General features: G+C 41.9%; 1 protein-coding gene across 4 annotated transcripts; it reads right to left on the minus strand.

Annotated features, from left to right (window-relative positions):
- Positions 1–633: 633 nt before the first annotated feature.
- On the minus strand, positions 634–16,417 carry ACTR8 (actin related protein 8). Of its 4 annotated transcripts, none has more exons than XM_060631310.3 (13): positions 16,166–16,417; positions 13,029–13,199; positions 11,672–11,782; positions 10,912–11,016; positions 10,179–10,352; positions 8,009–8,102; positions 7,659–7,791; positions 6,060–6,213; positions 4,957–5,052; positions 3,807–3,947; positions 2,605–2,869; positions 1,726–1,889; positions 634–919 (listed from the first exon to the last, which is right to left on the minus strand). In XM_060631310.3, the coding sequence occupies exons 1-13, from the start codon at positions 16,286–16,288 to the stop codon at positions 776–778; spliced, it is 1,875 nt and encodes a 624-aa protein (XP_060487293.1). In that variant the 5' UTR covers positions 16,289–16,417; the 3' UTR covers positions 634–775. The 4 variants fall into 4 exon arrangements, with proteins under 4 accessions (XP_060487293.1, XP_060487296.1, XP_060487297.1 ...); XM_060631313.3 differs by lacking the exon at positions 16,166–16,417 and adding an exon at positions 15,693–16,073; XM_060631314.2 differs by lacking the exon at positions 16,166–16,417 and adding an exon at positions 14,176–14,262.
- Positions 16,418–19,017: the final 2,600 nt, after the last annotated feature.

Here is a 19,017-nt window from a genome sequence, read left to right on the forward strand (position 1 = left end):
TAGGAAAACTGGGGGGCTCAATGACTAAGTTAGTAGTAATTACAACAGAAGTTAACAACTTGAAATTATACCTGAATTATTTCTATTTGGCTTTAGGAAGGAAATGAATTTTCCTTCTCAGTTTTTGTTGTTTTGGTCAGATAATGACGGTTTTCTTTCCCCAAGCCCACCTGGAAGCATGTTGGGTAACAAAAGCCGGCCCACCCAGCTTTAAATCTTTGCCTCTGGAAATCCAAACCTCTACTGGTCACTATCTTTTTTGTAATCCGACAGAAAAAAAGAAAAAACCTTTTTTTTCTTCTTATTTGGAATTCCAAGAGCACAGAGGAGTCACAACATGTGTGCCTGCTGTAACACATGAGGGAAATGGCATGACTGGACAGTTCTCAGGATTCAGGTACACGAGTCATATACCCACTCCTATGGCTGCATGTGATTGTCTGAGGACACTGAGGTCAACTTAAATCAAGGCATACATATGAGAGCCATACAACAGCAACATTTCCCGTCATCAGGGAGCTCCTGCCACCCTGAGAAAGGGGCAGGAGAGTTTGCCACTGAAGACTAAGTTCGCATTTATCCTTAAATGTCCTGACTACAAAAGCAGCTTATAATTTCACACCAAAGTCCTGCTGTCAACATAAAAGTTAAAATTCATTTATTTTCCATGAAACTTAAGCATCTGAGTCAATAAATTAAAATACATATATTCTTTAAGAGTCTTTATACCAGGATGCTTATTTTTTGGTCTTCAACACTGACTTCCTGCCCACTTTCACCACACAAAAGCAGCTCGCTCTCGTAACATGCGGACACCAAAGCGCTGCCATTCTCTCTGATAGATCCACAGCTCCTGTGTCGTGTCCAAACAAGCCAGCACGGCCCCTCCTTTCCATGCAATCAGCCGGGGATCCATGTCCTAGAGCAGTGACACAGCAAAAGCAGACAAGACATATACTTAATAATTTCCTTGTATTTGGGAGTAGGAAAAAAACCTGCTGAATCAATACTTAAAACAGCCGGATTTTCAACCTGCATTAAAGACTCATTCATGCAGGACCCATGAACTACAGACATCTCTCTGTTCCAACTGACAGGAAAACTTTTTAGTGTTTATTATGGAAGATGCTACCACTCACTATTATTCCACCAATAGGCCCCATATGCAGAAACAGACATAAGGAAATTACTTATTCTGAAGTTAGAGGGGAGTAAATGTATCCCGTAATCCCTCCCTCAGGATTAAAATTAAATAAGAACATTTCCAGGAACTGTTTGTGAGATATAATGAAATACAGATACAATCTCTTTCTAAATTCCTGGGCTTATGTTTCTTTCCAAGATAGTTCAGGCCAAAAGGATCCTTAATGATGCCCTGGTCCGGGGACCAGCAGCAGATCTTTAACATGAAAGCTAAAACTGAAGTTTTTCTGGCCAAGACCCGCCAGTCTTCTCCTTGCCCACCCAGTCCTTTTCCAAAGGCATGGCTTCTGGAAGCCAGCCATGCTGGTCTGGAGAGCACAGTGGGGTCTAACACCCAGGAATCCAGGTGCCCACCCAGAGCTACTTGCACCAAATCTGTGACCTACTGAAAGAAATCTTTCCACTTGCCCATACCCTCAAGAGCTGCCCAGATGCAAGCTCATGCCTTCCAGGATTTTATTACAATTAGAATCAGTGCTGGTTTCATTCGCATACAATCCAACTGCACCATGGACAACAGACCTTGGGCCTTGTGATCACGTCCACATTCTCAATAATTCGCCTGAATGAAGGTGGCATTTTGTTGAGAATTCTGTGCTGCAGAAATTCTTGAGCTTTATGAAACATCAAACCACCTCCTACCACCAGGATGGAACTGTACATCTTCTTTTTGGTATCATCAGATGCTGAAAAGACAATGATATTCCTTCCACTCTTTCTTCCATATCCACCACTGGGCCAAGCCACCACCATCTCGTTTGGACAATTGAGGCTCCTCAAAGCTCTCTCCCCAACCCACCCTCAACAATGCAGCCAGAAGAACCTTGCAAAACACCAAAGTGAACATGCTGCTGCACCCCCCACCCTGCGACTTGCAGGATTAGGACCAAAATTTCTACGGGGGCCTACAAAGTCTACTGTGGCGTGACTCACTGCTTCTCCAGCCCTATCCTGGCATCTCACCTCCCAGGCACGCTGGCCTCCACACAGGCCTCTTCCTTTGCCTGGAATGCCACCTGGTGACCTTCTGACCTAGACCGTTCTCAAATGGCTCTTCCCTAAGAAAAGATTCCCTGCCTCCCACCATCTATACCTCCTCCTACCAGTAAAAATCCCTTATTAAGTCCCTCAATCAGAAGCTCTCAGAGTCAGCTCAATTTTCCCTTTTGTTCAACTTTGCAGCACCAGTCAGAGTTGTAATTTCACACTTGTGTGACAATTTAACTTCTTTGGTTTCCTCCACTAGGCTACATGCTCAACAAGGCTGGGAACCACTTCCTAACACCAGACAATGCAGGCACAAAGCATGTGCCCAACAGTTTTTCAATGCATATGCTACGCAGCACAACCACACCCTAGCCTGAACCAATTCACCTAACTGCTATCTTACAACGTGCTTACAACAGCAGTCTATGCTGTGAAGAATGGCTTTATCCAGGCCCAGGGCCTTCCCTTCAAACAGCGAGATGGCAGTCTTCCTGGACATCAGTGCTGTGAGAGCCTCCTCAGATTCATTGCCGGCCATCAAACAGTCTCCCTGGGAGGATCCCAAATCCACCTCCTGGGCATGGAGTCTTTCTGGAAGATCAGAGGACTGGCCACGAAGATCACCTTCAAATCCAATGGGTTTGGATGCAGACTTTCGGTCAGCAGTAGCTTTTGCAGACTTTAAATCAAACAAAAGGACAATCAAATGGATGGTATAACAGAATAGCGCTGATGTTCTCCAGCTAGACCCCACCCCTCCCTACTACACTACTTTATACTACTATAAAACAAAGGTCCACCACTGTGGTGCGGAGGGAATACACACTAGCACGTGGCCAAGCACCTGCACCCACTCCCAGATCACCTGGGAGTGAGACGTGGTGTACAAAAGATGAGGGTGTGCTGACAATTCCAAAGCAGCCATTGGCAAGAAGGGCAAGTCTCACACCTATTACTAGTTGGATTTGCAAATTGAAATGACAGTGTACACGGACATTTCCCCCTTGAACTGAGTTTTTAAGTGGAGAATTTCAGTAGAATTCTTGTGCCTGTGCCTCCTGCCTAATCCTCATTTTCAGACCTTATCCAACCACCTCATGCTCACCATTGGGACAGGGACAAAGACTAGAAAAGGTTTATAAGCCCTCCTCTCTCCATCCTGAGCTGCTGTTTCACTGGGAGAGAAGAGCTTTCATTTGTGCCCCTGTATCAGACATCCTATTACTTGGATCATCAGCTCTGGACAAAAGAATTCAGCTTTTTGCCTAGGCCACATACCTTTTACATTATAATTTTAAAAATAGGTGAGATTTTACTAAAAATACTCACTACTGGATAAACATTCAAAAGTAGATAGCTTTCACACCAAAAATAAATATCTTTATTAAGTTAACTTTTAAATTTGTGGACTGGTATTCTGAAAATTGGCTTCATGTCTGCTGAATGAAGAAATCTGTCATCTGACTTGAAATTTAGACTTCATCACGTCTCCAGTTCTAAAAACAGTATTAGCTTCAGTATGTAGTCAGACTGCAGTGACTGCACCGACCCACTAATCACGGGCAAACTTCCGCAGGGACCAAGCTGTCTCCTCTCACACCAGAATTTCTGCAGACCTGTTCTTGCTTGCTCTGCGTGGCCAGCAGATAATGCTCATCATGAGGATCCTCAGGGTCACCCTGGGATCTGTGCTGCAAAGTTGTCATCTTCTGTCCAACAATTCCAAAAGTTGCTGGGTAAAACAAAGCCATTGGAGCCTGTGCAAGTAAGGAAAAGAATGATCAATCACGGACACGTGGCTTTCTGAAAAAAACTGATCTATTAAGTTCTGTTCTTCCCAAAACAAAATTGGCAGATCAGATCCTAGAAGGCAGACTCAATAAGCATTCTCTTTTGGGAGTAGCATTATTTCTTTATTGCACAAGAGGCCAGAAAACTTAACAGAAATCATCCAACTGAATGAGTGATGTGACGCCACAAAGAGAAATGTCAAAACGTGTAATGCAAGTGGCAAATAAACTACTTTATAATTTCCTAATAAGAACAGTCCTTCTCTCTCTAAATAATAACAAATCACATAGCAGCTAATTAAAAAGATGGTCCTCATCATCTATTCTAATCTGTACTCTATCAGTGGCTTAAAAGCTGGTTTAGCAGGGGCGCCTGGGTGGCTCAATCGGTTGAGTGTCTGACTTTGGCCCAGGTCATGATCTCACCGTTCGTGGGTTCAAGCCCCACACCAGGCTTTGCATTGACAGCGTGTAGCCTGCTTTGGATTCTCTGTCTCCCTCTCTCTCTCTCTGCCCCTCTCCCTCTCTCTCTCTCTCTGCCCCTCCCTCCCTCACCCTCTCTCTCTCAAAAATAAACACTAAACAGGGGCGCCTGGGTGGCTCAGTCAGTTGGGCATCAGACTTCGGCTCAGGTCATGATCTCACGGTTTGTGAGTTCAAGCCCCGTGTCGGGCTCTGTGCTGACAGGTCAGAGCCTGGAGCCTGCTTCGAACTCTGTGTCTCCTTCTCTCTCTGCTCCTCCCCTGCTCATGTTCTCTCTCCCTCTCAAAAATAAAGACTAAAAAAAAAAAAAAATTATTTTTAAAAATAAACACTAAACATAATGTTTAAAAAAAAAAAAAAGCTGGCTTAGCAGCTAATCTATACCAGTTGACATTCTAACCTCACGAGGTTTCACACAAGTGCATATTCTCTCAGTGTGAGTGAACCAGGTCAGCTTTCTTTCTACCCACAGAAATATACACCCATATGTTACCTGGAGTTTTTCATCTCCTAATCGAAACTGGTAAAGTAGGGCAGGGGAATCCGGATGTCGAATCTGAAACTCATGATCCTGAAGCCCAGAGATGTCCTGATTCCAGGAAAAGATGCTGTCAGTGAGCCAGTAAAAGTGCATGTAAACTCCTCAAATTATAGTTAAGCCTCTCCACAATCCAAATCTCACTTATAACAAGACTGCCCTGCAACTTTGTACCATTCCACCTGGAACTTAGTAAAATAAGAGTCAAAATGTACTTTGCTTCCCTTTTAACAATTCCAAAATTTCTACCATCTGCATTTTTTTTCATTATTGAGACATATGAATACAATTACCCAAATCAATAAGCAAATTTTCTCAATAACTGAGAAATGCTACCAGTCTTAGGTTCCTCAAAATCCCATTATTCAGAATTAGATAGTCTGAAAAATGTTAGGGAAAAAAAAGTCTGACACAGATGCATAAAAAGGTAGGAATCCACATACAACAATGTTTGCAACATTAAGTGCTTCAAATGATGCCATTTTATTAAATGTCTGCACCTATATATTTATTACACGTAAAGGTGTATCTTCAACCTTTATCGGAATGATCAAAGATCCTAAAAAGAAAGGAAGTTCTTACATACTCTTTCTTAAAAAAGCCAGCTGTATTTTCTAGAGCCTGAGACACATCCTGATGGCTCTGACCTTACCAAAACACCCTCACTCCTTAAGAGCTTCCACTTCAAGGCTCTGTCAACTTGGGTTGAAAGCGTGGCATAACATTGTTACATTTTTTTTTTTAATATTTATTTTTGAGAGAGAGAGAGAGAGAAAGAGAGAGAGAGAGAGAGAGACAGAGCACAAGCAGGGGAGTGGCAGAGACAGAGAGGGAGACACAGAATCCGAAACAGGCTCCAGGCTCTGAGATGTCAGCACAGAGCCCAATGCAGGGCTCAAACTCGGGAACGGTGAGATCATGACCTAGGCTGAAGTCAGATGCTCAACTGACTGAGCCACCCAGGCGCCCCAACATTGTTACATTTTTAACTGCCTTTTAAATATCTTACAATTTTTCCTGGAAATAAAAATAATCAGCAATTTTGATTTTGCTCCCACCTGATCTAAATGACAAAAAGTTTCTTTAAGGTGCTGTAGAAGAAGACAATCCATTTTATTTGTTAGCTGGCATTCTCGGTAAGGGAACCCAGCTCGCTGCATCAGCCAGTAGAAACACCTTGACACGTCAGAGCCCCCATACGCCAGACAGAGCCTAGAGTTAAAAGAAAAGGCAGGTGGGTAATCTGTCAGTCAAGAAAGTGCAAAGGGCATTTCAAAAAATCCATCATGCAGAGAAACATGACAAGTCTCAAAAGATGTCTAATGCATGAATAGACTGAAAGGACAGGATGGACGAATGGGATGGAGAAATGGACTCCAGCACACAACCAGGGGTGGGCACCTAGGAGCAGTCATGCTATTTGCAAAAAGTCCAAGAAACAGAATACACATGACTAAATGCAGCTCATTCCTAAGTCACTATGTTTACCATACACTAGCTGTTTGCCTGTCTTGTATTCACCAGCATATCAAGTTCACAGGCAGTGACATCATAGGACAAACTCATGGGAAGAAAGTTTAGAGTGTACTACCCACTAACTGAATGGTTCTACAATTCAGAAAGAACACTGCTATGTTATTTTAGCAGTAGGAGACCTAGGTCCAGTATTTTCTCCACACTTTAAGAACCAACGGCATCAGCCAATACAAACAGTAGATGAGTCACAATAACTCACACTGGGTTTTCGAATGCACCATGACTTGGGGTGGGAAGCAATAGAGATTAACCTTCCTCATGGACTGGTTAGGCCCACTTTCCAATGTTTGTCTACCCTGTGACTCAAACTATCTATGTGAGGGATAAGAACTACAGCATCCTGAAGAAGCCATCCTGGGAGCACAAGATGTTGCAGAGAACCTGTATGTGCACTGCCTGTGTTGGGCTTGTCTAGGGAAGGACAAGCAGCAAACTTGTGCCTGATATCTCTCATATCAGTGATGACATCACAAAGGGAACGGACAAGAAAGCTACTCATCACTCACTGAACAATTACGACAAAAGCAAATACTCAAATGCTAGCTAGAGAATTCAGACCTGAAAACCTATTTTCCCCTACACGTCTTGTCTAAATAAAACTTTGCTATGAGCATAATTGGTATTTTCACTCCAGACCATAGCAAGACACAGAGCTAACACTACACCAAGCAGGGATCTTCAGGAGCTGCTGATGTGAACTCACAGCAGAGAATTCCAACAGGAAAGGTAAAATCAGTGCTTTGTAGCCTTGCTAGAATTTGTATTTCCACAACTGTGAATATAATTCCTTATAAAAATTTCATTTCTAAGGGGCCCCTGGGTGGCTCAGTCTGTTAAGTGTCCGACTTCCGCTCAGATCGTGATCTCGCGGTTTGTGAGTTCGAGCCCCGCATCTGGCTCTGTGCTGACAGCTCAGAGCCTGGAGCCTGCTTCCCATTCTGTGTCTCCCTCTCTCTCTGTCCCTCCCCCACTTGTGCTCTGTCTCTATCAAAAATGAATAAATGTAAAAAAAAAAAAAAAAAAATTAAAAAAAAAATTTCATTTCTAACTTGTGACGCTTTATAGCTGAACAGGCTCTGAGGGGAGAAGGAGCAGAGAAAGCCACCTTCCAAGGTCCTTACCGAGTATTCCGATGAGAGACCCCATCCTCCACACAACACACACTTGTCTTCTGATCTCCAACATCTACGATACAAGTGCTGCTTAAACCACTTCCAAAGGTGGCACACACAGACTCCTGATGGACCACAATCCCTGAGACACAAAGGCAGAGGAGCCATCAGCTAGGCAGCAGTAAAGATCGTAAGACAGACATTCAGTTAAAGTCTGGAAACCCCTGAGCAATCGTCCAAGCACAGCAGATCCTCTCAGAATAAACATTTCAAGAAAGCAGTGAATTAGATTAACTTTGTCAATAAAAACAGAAAACCAATCTCATTTCAGGTAGATTTCTCTGGAATATAGGACATACCTGAAAAACCCATCTTCATTAAGATCATATTCACTAGTTCTTTCACATGCTGTTTATTATAGATATCAGGAATCAGCAAGATACATCTATAATACTAAAAAGAAAAGCAAAGGGGAAAAAAAAAAGATAAAACAGTTAATGCTAAAGTCCAGTCAAAATAAATGTCACTACATTTGTCTTCAGAGAGGATTCTCTCTAAAGGATGGCAACAATGATTAGGGGCACGAAACAAAACCTCAACCCCCCCCTGCTATCTTTGGGGTTTAATGAAAACACTAATTTTGAAGTTGTGTGAGGATTTTTTTTTTCCCTTTAAATTATTAAAAACTTGTCAAATGGTATCACAACCCCAGATTTCAAAATACACTACAAAGCTATAATAATCAGGACCGTATGATACCAGCACAAAAATACACATATAGATCAATGAACAGAATAGAACCCAGAAATAAACCCACACATATATGGTCAATTTGACACAGGAGGCAAGGATATACAATGGGAAAATATCTCTTCAACAAATAGTGCTGGAAAAACTGGACAGTTACATGCAAAAGAATGAAACTGGACCACTTTCTTAAACCATTCACGAAAATACATTAGAAATGAATTAAAAATGGAGATGTGAGACCTGAAATGATAAAACTCCTAGAAGAAAACACAGGCAGCAAATTCTTTGACATCAGCCTTAGCAACATTTTTCTGGTTTCCTGAGGCAAGGGAAGCAAAAGTAAAACTAAACTATTGGAGCTATAGTAAAATAAGTTTGGACAATGAAGAAAGCCATCAACAAAACGAAAAGGCAACCTTACCTGATTGGAGAAGGTATTTGCAAATGATATATCTGGTAAGTGATTAACAGCCAAAATATATAAAGAACTTCTACAACCCAACACCAGAAGAACAAATAATCCAATTAGAAAATGGGCCTTGGACCTCAATAGACACATTTTTCCAAAGACATAGAGATGGCCAACAGACACACGAAAGGATGCTCAACATCACTAATCATTAGGCAAATGCAAATCAAAACCACAGTGAGGTATCACCTCACAACTGTCAGAATGGCTAGTATCAAACAGACAAGAAATAACGGGTGTTGGCAAGGATGTGAAGAAAAAGGAACACTGTTGGTAGGAATGTAAATTGGTACAGCTGCTACGGAAAACAGAATGGAGATTCCAAAAAAATTAGAAATGGAAATAACGCACAATCCACAGTAGTAGTAACTCCACTACTATTACCCAAAGAAAATGAAAACAGTAATTTTAAAAAATATATGCATTCCTTTCAGTGAAGCATTATTTACTACAGCCAAGATATGGAAGCAACCTAAGTGTCCACTAATAGATAAATGGATAAAGAAGATTGGTATATACATATAATAGAATATTACTCAGCTATATAAAAGAATGAGATCTTGCTATCTGCAATAACATGGATGGACCTAGAGGGTATTATGCTAAGTACAGGAAGTCAAAGAAAGATAAATACCATACAATTTCACTTACATGTGGAATCTAACATACAAAACAAATGAAAAACCAAAAAAAGCAGAAACAGACCCATAAATACAGAGAACAAATTAGTAGTTGCCAGATGCAAGGAAGGTGGGGATGGAAAAAATGCGTGAAAGAAAGTGGGAGATAGAGGTTTCCAGTTATAGAATGAATAAATCATGGGGATGAAAAATCCAGCATAGGGAATATAGTCCTCGGTATTGTAACAGCACAGTATGGGGACAGACAGTAGCTACACTTGGGGTAAGCGCAGCATTATGTATAGTGTTGCCAAATCACTGTGCTGTACCTGAAATTAATGTGTCATTGTATGTCAACTATACTTCGATTAAAAAAGAAAACCAAAACAAAAACAAATTTTGTGAAATTAAAAATAAGACAAACATATGTCCCAAAAAAGGCCCAGAGAGAAGGCATAAACATGAGCAAGTTTGCTGGTTGCAGAGCAATAGAGACAGACACCAAAGAAACAGTAAGAAAAAGAGAAGGCACCGGAACTGAAGTCAGCCAAGAAGGAAGATACCCTCCACACCTTAAGGCTGAGAATGCTCCAAGGACAATAGATTACAAACAACTCAGGTATACGTACTTAAACACAAGTAAGACAAGACTCTCAAAGGCAATCCAAGTAACTGGGAATTTTAGCTCACCTTTAAATCTTTGAGTGGAATTTCCAAGTATTTTTGTATTGCGTGAGACCATATTACTTCAATATCTGCCAGAACAGCCGTAAGGGAGCCCCCAGGTCCTGGGTGAATATTTAACTGACCTCTTCTGATAGGCCAGTGAATATTATAACAGTCCAATGGATTAACATACAAGGCCTAGAAAAGACAGGGAGATGAATACATTGTTAAACTTTTCTTGGGCATTTTCTGAATTCACGTTTAAACATCTAAGATCATGGGCATTGAAGAGGGCATCTTTTGGGATGAGCACTGGGTGTTGTATGGACACCAATTTGACAATAAATTTCATAAAAAAAAAAAAAATCTAAGACCAGAGTTATGATTAACATTTGCTCACTATTCTAATTAACTTTTTTTAATGTTTATTTTTGTTGTTGTTGTTGAGAGAGAGACAAGAATGAGCAGGGGAGGGAAAGAGAGAGAAGGAGACATGGAATCCGAAGCAGGCTCTGGGCTCCGAGCTGTCAGCACAGAGGCCAACGCGGGGTTTGAACTCACGAACCTGAGCTGAAGTCAGACGCTTAACCGACTGAGCTACTACCCAGGCGCCCCCATTTGCTCACTATTCTAAATGTTGAGAGTGGAGTACCTAACATCACAGGAGCCTGTGTGAGTATCTGGGCCTGCAAGGAAGATGGAAGATGGTGAATTCTAGGAAACAACTAGAACTGGATGGTGCTGCAAAGTTCCCTACCTCTTCTCCCACCAAAAACTCAGGGTGATGAGACGTGTTTGTCCACTTATTTCCAGAACAGTGATCTAAAATTGCAGGTCGCATCTGCTTGTTGTAGGAGCGTGCCTGAAATAAAAGAACATCAGAAAACTCTCTGAATTTTTGCAAGAAAAAAGGAGAGGGGGAAGGAAAATGTAGTATGAGTCCTCTTTTCTCCTCTCTCACATACCAGATATAGTAGATTACAAAATGTAATCACAAGCCCTAAATATCTGGCAAAATACTGACTGGTCACAGGAAGATTCTCTTGGCCTTTTCTACAATTGTGATTTTTTACCCATGGTTTTAAAACCTAGACTGTGATTCATAACCAGTCCAAAATCACTACTATACTCTGCTTAAAACTGAATACACATTTATGTATCATACCAACTCACATCCACTCCTAACAGTATTTTTTATCATATTAAAATGACAAATGTAGGAAGAACATAGCTTCCCATGTTCTTACAGATCCTGGAATTATACACTTAAGACCATCAGGTAAACTATAAATGTTTATGAACTTGCCATAAGAAAACCATCTTTTCAATTATTCAGCATGCCCAAGCATTTGTGACACTGATTTGGATATTCTGTAGGTGGTTATGAACGGTTTTTTCTTCCTCTTTTAAGGAAATCCTATCTTTAATTTGCATAATGAAACTGAGAGAGTACACGATTGGCATTATGACACAATAGCAGTTAAAGAATAAATCTGAAGAAAGAGTTAAGGGTGAACCTGTTCAGGGGACACAGGAATCCGTCTTGTACCGTTTGACATCTTTTTAGACCATATTGCTTGATCCACCATTTTAAGGCCATTTTGTCTTTGTTCATTACTTTCTGGTTTCTGGGGGGAAAAGTGAGAGATGAGCAGTACAAAGGATTCAGTGAAAAGAGAAAGCAATTTGGCAAACTACTAATTTAATCCACCAAGAAGAAATGCTCCCTCATCAACAAGTAGCAGTATTTCCTTAATCTTTGTCATACGTATCAATCTTAAGAACTCAAAGTAATCATTTTACTATTTATAAATTAAAAAGTCAGAAAGGAACCCTCACCCATAAACCCAACTATTTGCAAAAATCTATAACCTCAAGGAAGTCTGAATGACAAAATTTTTCATAGCACTGATCAGGATAGCTAGCTACTTTGTATTTATAAAGTATTTCAGAGACTTTTCCGTACATGTACATAATTCTCATTATTCTCGATTTTGTAACAATGCTACATTCACTCATGTGTTATTTTGTTTAATCAGCAGGTATTCAAGTTGCTGTGACATTATAAGGAATAGATCTGTAAACATCTCTGTGAAAAAGTTATTGTTTTCTATCAACTTTTACCCCTGACATTTATGCCCTACAAAAGAATTGTAAGATCCAAAAATATAAGTGAATTTAGACTCTTATACTCTCAAGTTACATTTAGGCTTAGAAATGGGACTTACACAGTCTTCCAGTCATGCTAAAAAAAAAAAAAATCCTAAAGTTTACTATTTGAAGTATAGAAACTGCAAATTCCTAAAACTACCTTCGATCTAAAACTTAAACATGGATTACGATGCAAAATATATATTTTAACATCTACCATGAAATACTTTCTCATAATTACTATCTGCAAGATAAGATAAAGTAAATGCTACCTACAAGGATATATGTAGTTTTGCCTTCAGATTACAATTTGACCTAAGATTGTAGTAACTGATTATAACAATTCAATTTACTTATAGATTGAAAATACAAGCTCAATATACACTGTAAGTATCTGGAAGAGAAAAATTTGGCAGTCAGTTAATAGAGACCTTAAGGCATTATTTTAAGTGAGCGACATCACCTTTATCAATACCCAATTCATATTGATAGGTGAAAAAATTTTTAATTTACTTTTGTTATAATTATTTCTATACAATCTAACACCACTAGCTCAGATTAAAAATACTACTTGTAACCCTGAATGATGTTATTATTTTAAAACGCATTAAAGCTATGAAGATGGAGATGTTTATTCAAGTATACTGTGTATACTTGAATGTGTAAGCTCTCCCAAAGAAACCACCTTGGGCTTTCTCTCCAGGTCCTCCATTTCTGACTTACATTTAGTCCTTCCCTTAGGAGCCAGTTGTCCTTGTATAGTGGCTGCCCTTGTTGTTTGTGCCTTCGTGCAATTACATGAGGAATGCTAGCAGGAAGTGTGTCTGTAGCTCGCCCAATCCTTAAGGTTGTTGAACCTGGGTGTATGACAACAATGAAGTTGCTCTGGATTTGCTGCAAATGCAAAACACAGGAGTGTGACCTTGGTAAATAATATGCAGGTAACAAGTTAAATAACATGTAGGTAACAGGCAAGACTAAGAAGTTAAGTTTCCTATGACTATCAGACTCAAAGGTATCAAAATAATTCACTGAAGGTAGCTCTTTGAGAGGCATCCAATTATTGCTCTCTGCCTGAATGCAAACTCTTTTAGTATTTCTGTGCTCCCAGGATCTGACCACAGTACACAGGTCAGTATTTGTTTAAATGAACAAAACCATAATTATCTAATGCAAGTTAACCTATAATTACTGGGCATTTCTGTGCTAGGTACTGGGGGTACAATGGTGACCAAGACAAAATCCTGACCACCAGAGAACTTTCAGATTACTAGGGGTCACAGGCAAGGAATACACGTGGGAAATACCATGACTAGTGAAGTACTACTAGCTAAAGCTGAGTCACTTAAAGATGCTTAGATTCTAAGCCTCCACTACACATTTTCTGATTCAGAATTTCCAGGGAGAGCCACCATTCCTGCACGACTCCTTAGGTAGTAAGGAGCTGCCCTTGAGCTATAGATGTGTCTTCTTGCATGTATCCATTTAAAACATTTCCATAGTTTGCCCGTAAGATACAGTCAGGAACCTCTGAGATCAAGACCCTGTCTACTTCCCTAACCTTACTTGAGGACCACTTCCTTTCTCTTTAATCTTCCTAATCTAGATCTCTCTTGATTTCTTGGGGCACCTGGGTGGTTCATCTGGTTAAGCATCGGACTTCGGCTCAGGTCATGATGTCACAGCTCATGAGTTCAGGTCCCTCATCGGGCTTTGTGCTGACAGCATAGAGCCTGGAGCCTGCTTCAGATTCTGTGTCTCCCTCTCTCTCTCTACCCCTCCCTCCACTCATACCATCTCTCTCTGTCAAAAGTAAGTAAACATTTAAAAATTTTTTTTTTAATTTTAGCTATCTCTTGATTTAACTCACCACTCTGACTTCCAGATCTTCACACAGGCAGCTCCCTTTGCCTGCCACGTCCTTTCTCCCTGGTAAATCCTACTTTCCCCTTCAGTTCTGAAGTTAAATGTCATCAGATTAGGTTTGCTTGTCCCCTTACAATATAACCTTATGGTACCCTTTTTCTTGACACTTGTCATTCTTGTAATTTTTTACTGTCTGCCCTCCCAACAGACAAAAACCTTCATGTAAAAAGGGATCACTTCTGTCTTGTTCACTATCTATGCCCAGTGCACAGCACACAGGATCCTAGGAGATATTGAAAGCAGCACTTTCACATGGCTGGCGTGATGTTAAACAGTACTTCCCAAGCTTTTTTGTGCTATGGCAGACATTTGTCCAGCAGACTGGAGTGAAAAGATGAAACTGCTTGCCATTGGAGATACCTGTACCTCATTAATGGCACACAGGCTGCAGCATATTGATCAGAAAGCTCTGGGGTAGTAATGGCAGTCTTCCAAAGCATGGACAAATATTTTTTAACAACTACATATTTATTTTAACATTTCAGGAAAAAACTAGCCAGTACATCCCACACATCACTTCCTGAATATTATTACTTAAATAAGACCAAGTAAAAGAAGTTATTAAGCAAATAATGGATATGAAAAAACCATAGAGAACATGGAAAAACTAAAGGGTGTTCTACAACTGACTGGATTAAGGAAATGTTGCTATAGTGGTTAAGGGCCCAGGATCTGGATTCACAGATTTGTCTTCAAATTCATACTGCACCACTTCCTTGCTCTGGATGAGGTTCCTACCTCACAGAGCTATTGTGAGGCTTAAGCGAATTAATCCTGCAGCCCAGGGTCTGTCTAACCTTCCAAAGTTCTGCACTGCCTTCAGGAGAGACCAGACTCTTTCTTTATGCCTCTCATGATAGGCTCCGCTACAATCTCCTGTCCCACCTCTCGCTCCCTCTTCTTCCTCACTTCCAGACACCCTGATCACCAACACTTGATCTCCTCTCCTGACCCAGGTCTCTTCCACACTGTTCTCCTTCCGAGATTTCCCCTAACTCCTAATCACTCTTTGGGTCTTAGTCCAAACGTCATTTCCTTTAAAACCTTCTCAGACCATCAGGGCCAGAGGAGGCACCTGCTGTGTGTGCCCAACACTTCCCTATGGCCTTCTGTACTAGCCCATCTGACACCATATACCCTGATACCTGCTGCCCAACTGTGAGCTCTACCCTCCTGCCTCCCAGTCACAGAATGCTAAAGAATCATACATGGTGGGAATGTGCAAGGCCCATACAGACCATCCAGCCTGCCCCCTCAACTAGAAGGGCGGAGAAACAGGCCAGGGCAACAGTAACTATCACCCTGGGGGATTCCCATGAGCCAGCACGGTGCTATACATCCTACAGCTGCCTGAACAGTTGGGTGTTATCCTTAACCCAGCCACCAATTAGGAAGCTGCCTCACAGATGTCCAACATGAAATTCTGACCACGTAAATGCCTTATTTCTGCTGTGAATTTACCCATTTCCCTACGGGAATGTTGGTATTTTTTTCATTCATCAGTAGGAATACACACACACAGGTCCTTTGCCGGCCATGCTACGACAAATAATTTTTTTCTGGTTGGTATGACTTCATCTTGTTCTGATTTTGACACACAAACTCTTCTTGTCCATTCAGACGATCGTTTGCCTTTTCCTTGCTTTATGCTGGAATCGGCCTCCACTCCCAAAGATAGCCTTCACACAGGAAAACGCCTGCACCGCCATGTGTCCTTGCCCGGCGCTAAACTCCACCTGCGCTCACTGACACTCCACAGCTGCTTGGAAAGCAGGCAAGGGCCCAGGGCCCATACCGCGGCCGACCGGAGAGACAACCACCACCCGCGCCAGCCACGAGGGTGGGGGCCGGAAACCTTGCCTCGCCGCCTGCCTTTTCACCCCCGCCCAACCGGAAGGCCTTCTTCGAGACCCGCCCCCAGCGCCGCGCCGCACCTCCTGCAGCGACTCCGGCACCAGCGCGGGCACGATGGGTCGTTTCACGCCGCGCTGCTCCTTCTCCTTCTCTCCGCCCTTCTCCTTCCCGTTCTCAGCGTCCCCCTTCTCCGCCTGGGTCATCGCGGCCGCTGACAAACCCCGACCTCCAGCCTCAGGGACGCACCGCGCCCGCCGGAGCCGGCTGGGCCCCCGCGCACGCGCAGCCTCCCAGCCTGGTGCCCGGCAACCAAGATGGCGACGGACAGCAGCCCCAGAGGCTTCCGGGAAAGCGGAGGGGCGGCGCTGTCCAGAGGAGGACGGGGCGGGAGTGGGGCGTGGATGGGTGGGTGTTGCTGTGATTTGTCCTGGCGGTGGGATGCCCGAAGCCTCCTTGTTTTTCCTTTCGAGCGCTACACCCGGCATTGCGTTTTGCTCTCACAATAGGAAGCCTCTATTCTTGGCTTCCTAGACCCTAACTGCTCCTAGTTCTCCTCATACTGCGCTGGTTAGGTTCAGAACAGCTTCTGATGTTAAGGTTTTCTTGAGTTAGGACGCCTCTCTCCACACCCCTGGGATGACTTTATCCGGTTTCATGGCTTTGCATATGAATATAACTCCCAGGTTCATGATTCCAGTCTGGAAGTGACCCTGAGATCCAGACTGATAACCAACAGCCTGTTTGGTATCTCCACGTGTATGTCCACAAGGCATAGCAAACTTACATGCGCCCAAACTGGAACTCTTGATACCCGCGCCATCCCCTCCGCCCCCAGCCTACTCCCATTTTCACCATCTCAGTAAATACCACTTTGATTCTGCAGTTGTCCAATCTATCAGTAAATCCTGCAGTCTCTAAAATACATCTTGAATGAATCCACTTCTCCATCCCTACGGTTACCTAGTCCAAAACTACTATCCTCTCATCTGGACTGCAACAGCTTCTTAACCCAACTCCCTGTTTCCATCTTGTCCTCCTGCAATGTGTTCTTAATGCACTTGCCCAAATGTCAACTTCTACTAAATTATGAAGTAATCAATACCATGTACGCAGCATTCCACTTAATACCACCTGTGAGTTATCTTGGACAAAAATTAAACCCACGCTTTACTCTCATGGTTTCCCCTTGTTCATGGAACAGAATCTAAACAAACTCACCATAGCCTAGAAGGCCATTCTTAACCCAGTTTCTGCTACCTCTAAGTTCATCTCATCTCTTTCCTTCTGTTGGCATTTCCGGTTACCCTTGCTTTCTTTCAGCTTCTCACACGTGCCAAGCCCTTCCCTTCATTGGACCATTGATCTCTTGTTGTTCCCTTTGCCTTGGGTGCTCTTCCTCAGCTGGCTCATTCTCATCCTGTCTCAACTCAAATGTCACCTCAGAGAAGACTCCCCCAGTTACCTTGTCATCTTATTTCCTTCGAAGCAGGAATTAAATCTGTACTTAGCTTGCTTGATATCTGATGAAGTCAGGACTATAGGATAACCCTAAAGAAGAGTACTGCAGAGCAGTGCTGGGCAGGGGCAGGGCGGCAGGGATCACCAATCACATGCACAGAGAAGCCTGTCACTTCCTGAGACTCTGCCCTGGTCTCCTCCCCACTACAGCCTTAGGTGGAGATTTGACAGAATGACCCTGCCGTTCACCAGCCATACAATCTGGACATCATAAAACTTTGCTGACCCTTTGCATGTTATCTGTATAATGCAATGTCATCTACCTAACCCAGTGTGTCAGAATTAACAATATGTAAAAGATAAAATGTCTCACAGGCTTGAGTGGTCAATAAACTAACTGTCTTTATTATTCTTCTCCTTAAAATTGTGTCATAACTGTCCCTTTCCTTATGTTTGAAGACCAGTGTCTCATGCCACTACATCCTCATTTCCTGACAAACAGGGTTAAATAAATGCTTCTAAATAAAATATAAAAATGCTTTTACCTGAAATTTTGTTTCAAAGACTGCTGGGGGCACCTGGGTGGCTCAGCTCAGTCGGTTAAGCAGCCGACTTCAGCTCAGGTCATGATCTTGCGGTCTGTGAGTTCTAGCCCCACGTCGGGCTCTGTGCTGACAGCTCAGAGCCTGGAGCCTGCTTCAGATTCTGTGTCTCCCTCTCTCTGACCCTCCCCTGTTGATGCTCTGTCCCTCCCTGTCTCAAAAATAAATAAACGTTAAAAAAAAAAAAAATTCAAAGACTGCTGAACACAAAGCAGAATTATCTGTATTATTCGTTTTTCCAACAAATATTGCAGGGCCTATCACATTTAATCACTATTCAAAGCACTGGGGTAAAAAAGACAAAAATCCCTAACCTCATAGAGCTTCCATTCTAGTGAAAGAATATGAGAGTTACTAGCATTCATGGGGGTGAAAGCCAACAGGCAGTATCTTAAGCAATGGTTTAGAATTCAAATTTGTGAAGACAGCACAGAAGCCTATGATATTAAACCCACCTAGCCAATCTTCATTTTGTATGTAGCTCAGGTTTGTTGGTTATGACTTTATAAATACCCTAATTATATTCGGTAGCAAATCAGATATTTTGTATTAAAGATTCACAGGACAAATATGTTTTGAGATAAAATTGTATGCATACTATTGAAATAAATACAATGTGATTTATAAATGAGAACAAATTAACAGTGAATAGTATTTCAGAAGTTAAAAAGGTGACACTAGTTGTACTGAATACACAACCTTTTATTTTTCTTCAAATTTGGAGTTTTTTAATTATACAAAGATGACAAGTCAAGTTTTGTAACCTAAAAATATTTACTTATTAAAACTATATTAATACTTTCATAAACTATACAAAAAAGAATGAGACAAACATGTGCATTTATAGAACTGCATGTCAGTCATGCCAGATC

The sequence above is a fragment of the Panthera onca genome, chromosome A2, assembly GCF_046562875.1.
Source record: "Panthera onca isolate mPanOnc1 chromosome A2, mPanOnc1 haplotype 2, whole genome shotgun sequence".
In the NCBI taxonomy this organism is placed as follows: Eukaryota; Metazoa; Chordata; class Mammalia; order Carnivora; family Felidae; genus Panthera; species Panthera onca.